The 6,618-nt window shown below is 41.4% G+C and overlaps 1 protein-coding gene across 1 annotated transcript in view; it reads right to left on the bottom strand.

Moving 5' to 3' along the window:
* Positions 1 to 203: 203 nt before the first annotated feature.
* The window catches only part of LOC120528886, a 40,610-nt gene continuing 34,195 nt past the window's right edge, over positions 204 to 6,618 (bottom strand). The window contains exons 6-7 of the mRNA XM_039752962.1: positions 1,034 to 1,238; positions 204 to 848 (exon numbers count right to left, since the gene is read on the bottom strand). Of these exons, the coding sequence (XP_039608896.1) occupies positions 204 to 848; positions 1,034 to 1,238 (850 nt within the window). The remainder of the gene's footprint in view (positions 849 to 1,033; positions 1,239 to 6,618) is intronic.

Here is a 6,618-nt window from a genome sequence, read left to right as displayed (position 1 = left end):
TTTATTCAGAAGTCATATTTTCAGGAGACACAGTTTCAAACAACCAAAAAAGCAAATAGGCCTACTCAATATTGTACATTGCAGCACTGTACATTGCAGTACCATGAATTCAGATAAAGCTAAAAAAAAAACCCATAGTACAGTAATAGAAAAAACACTATACTGTAAACACAAAAGATCATGACAATTGTGCATATGTGGGCTCATGGATCCCGCTGTTTGTTGGGGTCTGGCCACAGGACCTCATCGACATCGCAAGCAATGTCTTCTCCCGCTAGGCACCGGGGAAAATATCCTTTTGCATGTCGAAACCATCCATGGATTGCTGTCACCTGAATGTCGCCGCAGGCCTGTTCCATTGCCTGCAGAAGAGGCATGCGGGCATGTGGTTGGCGGTCATATGCACGCCATCTCCAAGCCGAAAAGAATTCCTCTATAGGGTTTGAAAATGGTGAGTAAGGGGGCAAGTATACCACTTCAAATTGATTGTGGTTGGAGAACCAGGCCTGGACCAGAGCAGCCCGATGGAAACTGACATTATCCCATATCACCACAAACCTGGGCTGATCTGGTCTGTTCTGTACAACTATATTATGGAGAGCATCTAGAAATGTGAATATATGTTGGCTATTGTATGGACCTAGTTTTGCATGATGATGCAGAAGCCCTCGAAGGCTTATGGCGGCACACAATGTGATATTTCCCCCGCGCTGCCCTGGGACGTGCACAATTGCCCTTTGGCCAATTATATTACGACCCCGTCGTCTTGTTTTGCTCAGGTCGAATCCAGCTTCATCAAGGAAAATGAATTCATGAGGCTGTGCAGCTCCATCCATGGCCAAGATTCTCTGTAAAAAAAAAAAGAGAACATATTACTGTACTACAGTGCTACACATACAGAACCCTCACCCCAGCACACAGGTACCTGTGTAGCTCTCAGAATGGATCCATGTGGTACTGATATGGTACATATTCAGCTGCTACTGGATTTCACCAATACTGTATTGTAAATGTAAAGGACAGTTACACTTACCCGTACATATTCAGCTCGAAGTCCTTTGACCCTGTCACTGTTCCTCTCAAATGGGACTCTGTAGAGCTGCTTCATGGTGATGCTGTGTTTTCCCAAGATGCGTCTGATGGTGGTGATGCTCACATGGTTTATGTTGTTGAACACTTGCCTGTCTGCAAGTATTTTCTTTCGTAGCTGGTGGAGACGGATGGCATTTCTGCCCTCACTAGGTCCACAACAGCAAGTTCTTGAAATGGCTGAACTGAGGGCTTTTTGTAGTTGGCTAATTAGTGTTCAGTTTTGCAAGTAAGTGCCTTCAGGTGTGTATTTGAGTGGTTGCAATTACCCGATGTGTTTTGTATTTTGGATACATGTGTTTTCCAAATGGCACCCTGAGATTTCATTTTTGAACGAAGTGTCTTATGTATGAAATAGAGTGTAGTATGCAACTACAGTGCAAAACAGCGCTTTTGTGTAAGGTATGGGTACATGTGTTTGAGGTATGGTAACAAAAGCTTCAAGTTGTGTTACTTTAGTCTAAGCATGGGTCTATAGTGTTCAAGCAACGGGCAAAAACTGTAATCAGATGAGTTATGTGTTCACTAAACACACCAAAGAAGGCAAAGCTGAAACTTCTACCCTCCTAGATGTATTCTGCATTTTTCTTTTAAATTTCTGAACATAGCCCTAAAAAATGCTACCTATCAAGTACACGATAGTAAAGCCTGTGAATCCTATTTTGTCACCAATCATCAACATAATTAAAATTGTTTCCACAAATCTATTGAGTCCAATTGTAAAATATGTCAGCTAAGAATGTAAAGCTGAAATAACCGATTTATGAATTCCTCAAAGCCAAAAACTTTAGTCTGTGAGAGAACCAAATTCTACTTGCCACAATGTTAATATAACAAATATAAACAGAATGGTGTTGTATCTTAATCTTCAGCAAAGTTCCTCTGAACCCTCCAAATCAGCCATTTATCATCCTAATTATCCAACTCGTCCTCTTCTCTGTTAACTTTCCACACCACAGATTGTGTTCTCTCTACTCCAAATATGACCACAGAATCCCCCCTCTGCGCTGACACCACTAACTTTAACTCCACTTCATGTTCTGCTGGTGTCTTCTGCTTCCTGCACTGCTAATGGCTTGTAATCAATTCACCTCACTGCACACTTTCACGTGTGTGTCCTGCACCGACTGGAGTTGTAACGGGTTGTGCCAGAATCGATAAAAACACTAACTGGGTTTACAATTAAATACATCAACACCTCCCTAACTCGTTTCACCTCACACCTCAAGCCACAATTTCTTAGTCTGCATGGCCAGAGTTTCATCCTAAAAACCATCCTGATGCAGTCTGAGTTATGGTGAGCCAGCCATGTCAAGAATTTCAGTGTCTGGAATTCTGTTCTGCCACTTAACATAAAGGAACTTCGAAAGACAAGTTTTGGGAATGGTTGAATCTCTTGGTACACCCTTCACATTTACAGTTGGAAAGAAAAGTGTGGAGCCCTACAACCCTAAACACCTTCAGCTTTATCGGTGAGCTTACGCCTCTTCTGCTTCAGATGTTATATGAAGTCTTTCCGAGGCTACACTTGCTTTAGTGGTCCTGGTGTTTACTACATCATCAATGCCAGTGCCCTGGGACTGTGAGCTGCCAAGGTACATGAACCTGTTCTCCAAACTGAGTCTTTGACTGCTGATTATAAAGTTTAGTTCAACTTATGGTGTTCCTGGTGCAGGCTGATGGTTTACTTCAATCTTCTTATTCTTGATTATAAGTCCAAAGTCAGTCCATTCATCAGAAAACTTATCATCACTGCACTGCTTATCAGCCTTTGAACCAGCATTGAGACCACAGTTATGATCTGGAGAAATCCTCTGATGGTGTCTGTCCTAAACTTACTTTATTTTGTGAAGCCTTCTAAAGTTGATCAGTTTCCCATTTGTGGTAACTAACGCCAATGCCTACATTATAGTCTTTAAAAGCATCAATCGTCATGGTGGAGAACATCAGTCTGAACAGCATCAGCACGGAGACACATTTAAGAGAGTGAAGGACTCCTGTGCGTCACCATTAACGTTAACTTGCATCAAATAATGAACTTGCCACACACCATGGTGATGAATTTTCTTTGGCATCCATACTTTGACATGATCTTCAAAAAATTCTTTCTGCTATCAGTGTGATGTGCCAGTTTGTCGCGTTTCATAATCATTAATTCGTATTGCTTTATTCAAAAGAGACGGTTTTAAGAATAAAGCAAAACGTTTATAAATGATCCTGCATTTGTCCAGTAGATGGCAGTGTTTAAGTGATTTGCATCTTTCATTATTATTATTTTAACAATGAACTCCTTTTATTTATTAATGCAAATGTACATTCCATGATAAGACAAAGACTGTGTCTTCATGGCCAAGTCCTGATCAGATGTGACAATAAAGACTACAGAAAGGAGTCCGAGTAAGTCGAGTTATCTTCACCCAGTTGGTTTTGTGACTGGCGCCCTCTGGACCCACTCGGCCAGCCTGTTTCACGGTGTTTATTTATTTATTTTTTTATATTTTAGGATGCTCACTTTTCGATTTGACCGTATTTATGTTGTGTCGGTGGCTGCAGCTCGAATCACTGTCGATAAGTTTATATCGAAGCGCTGTCGTCTCTCAGTTCCGCAAGGTCTGGCTTGGACATATTCTGCCAGTGTGTTGAATCTTTGGTAATATGTCGGTGTCCTGGGGAGTTCAGTGCGACAAAACAAATCGTGATTGTTAATACAGGCCTTAGTGCTCTTGCGTTTACACGCCAATTCCCCCTCTCCCGTCAGTCACGGGCACATTCGGGCGCTCGCTCCCGCTCAGCAACATCGTTTAGCCTACACAGGGCCTTTCCCGTGTTCTGCGTGTCATTGGCGATTTAACGGGCTGCTCTGGTGGTAAATTATGGGCTGTGAAAAAGGACGCTTTTCAGAAGGTTTTCAGTTTTGTCTTCAAATAGTTTTGTGCACTTACTGTATTTTATTAGCAGTAAATGGAATTCTTAAACAACATCTCATCATCAAGGGAGACTCATGTCAAGTGTGATGTAAATGTAATCAAAAAGCGATGTTGATAATAATAATAATAATAATAATAATAATAATAATAATAATAATAATCTTCTTTTGGCTGCTCCAGTTAGGGGTCCCCACAGCGGATCATCTGTTTCTATATCTTCCTGTCACACCCATCACCTGCATGTCCTCTCTCACCACATTCTGAACCTTCTCTTAGGCTTTCCACTTTTCCTCTTCCCAGGCACCTCCATTCTTAGCATCCTTATCACAAAAATTCAAACCATCTCACTCGGTGTCTGTCTGTGTCCGGGGGCTGTCTTATCACACTGTATAACTCTTACATACTTCTCTGCCACTCTTGACTTCCTCATACAATAACACAACTCCTCTCAGTCACCCTGTCATATGCTTTCTCCAGGTCCACAAAGACACAATGCAACTCCTCCTGGCGTTCTCTCTACTTCTCCATCAACACCCTCAGAGCAAACAACACATCTGTGGTGCTCTTTCTTGACATGAAACCACACTGCTACTCACTAATCATTACCTCCCTTCTTAACTGAGCTTCCACTACTCTTTCCCATAACGTCATGCTGTGGCTCATTAATTTTATCCCCCTGTAGTTATTACTGTCCTGCACATCCTCCTTATTCTTAAATATCGGCACCAGTACACTTCTTCTCCACTCCTCAGGCATCCCCTCACTTTCCAAGATTCTTTTAAACAATCTGGTTAAGAACTCCACTGCCATCTCTCCTAAACACCTCCATGCTTCCACAGGTATGTCATCTGGACTAACCGGCCTTTCCATTCTTCATCCTCTTCATCGCTGTCCTTACATCCTCCTTGCTAATCCGGTGCACTTCCTTATTCACTATCGCCACATCATTAAACATTCTCTTTTTCTCATTCCCTTCATTCATCATCCTCTTGAAGTAATCTTTCCATTGTTAAGAATTTTGATTAGGGATCAATGAGCTTCATTATTAGTTTTTGTGCTCTTAGTTTTGAAAAGTTTAGGCCTGAAACAACTTTAAAAGGACACCATTGATTTTGTTAGAGAGGCCTCTTGCCTGCCTGTCCTTCTTACTTGCTTTGCTTTGAATTTCTGCGAGTCGAGCTGTGAGACAAGGTCATCATGTGCCCTCTGAGGAGGAAAGCAAGCAAACGTTGCTTTGAAAAATGCAGGAGCCGAGCTTTATAAGACTTAACAAACTGCATGTAAGGTCTTTGGCTGTGTGAATAAAGTTTAAGCTCTTGAGCTAGCGTATAAAATATATAAGCAAATAAATGGCATTCAAGCATTAGAGTTCATTGATACCTTAGTTAGGCAATAAAATTAAACACAATGTATTATGATATTAGTTAGTATTGAACACTATAGGGACTTAAGATTTGATTATTGACAGCTAGGGGACTTTTTCCTGCACATGTGCCGTGAAATAAGCAGTAGCCTGGCTTCTGTCAGACCACTGGGTAGCTGTGGGCCACGACTTAACAGCGCTGCTGTCTGCATTCATGGGCTTTCTATATTAGTATGCACATATATATTTTACAGTAGCATTTAAGTTTATATGGCAATATCTCTTTATATAGCTTAGTGATAATAATAATAATAATAATAAGATAAAATAGCATATATGAGTGAGCTTAAAGAAACAGTTTTTAAAGTCTTTTTTATCGTCTCTCTAGCATGAAGCACTGTGTCATGTCAAGGTTGTTTACAGCGTAGCCCTTATCAGAGAAGCTGCACGCTACCACTCACTGGCACAGTCGCCTATTATGTTACCCTTAGCCTTACAGGACGCTAGTGCAACAAGTAATCATTAATTGAATTGTTAATTTGGCAGTCCAGTTAGTTTTCATCTATGGGTCCCCATGATCTCAATTTAATTGTTTCTCAACGTAATTGTTAAGTTGGGAGTTGATTAACAAATGAAAGGCCATCGAACTTAACAGCCCAGGATTAGGCCATAAGAATAAAGAAAGGGGTAAAAAGGTGATGCTTATCGCCGGAGGGCAAATATGTCCTGCCAGCAAAAATATTGTTATGGAAAGAAGACTGTTATGGGGATGTCTTCAGGGGCAAGAATATTGTTTTGAGAAGGTCTGGGACACCAGGTGATTGTTTAAGGTAGAGGTGAGGAGTTGGGAAAACATCATGGGAACCTCAATACAGTAGATGTTGGGAAACTAATCTGGAAGGGGGGCGTTTTGAGATAAGAACTGTAATATATTTGGGGCTCTGGACTCTCAGGGCTCACTTCATGAACTGAGACAAGCTTTATGTGCTCTGCAATTGTTGTCTATGCTGTGCAATAAAGTCTTCAATTCTGACTGCCTTTCTGAAGACTCTGCTTGTTTTTCTGAGATTTCTCCACAACACCATCTGATCAACACACGCTCCTCGCTCACCCTAACCTGCTGCACATCTTTCCCAGCTCAGTCCCTCTGTTTAGCCCACAGGTCCTTTTCTCCCTCCTTAGTGTCCAACCTCTCATACATCTCATCATATGTCTTTTCTTTAGCCTTCATCACCTCTC

This window comes from Polypterus senegalus, chromosome 4, assembly GCF_016835505.1.
Source record: "Polypterus senegalus isolate Bchr_013 chromosome 4, ASM1683550v1, whole genome shotgun sequence".
Lineage (NCBI taxonomy): Eukaryota > Metazoa > Chordata > Cladistia > Polypteriformes > Polypteridae > Polypterus > Polypterus senegalus.
The sequence above is the reverse complement of the archived record's forward strand: the minus strand, read 5'-3'. Positions and strand labels throughout refer to the sequence as shown.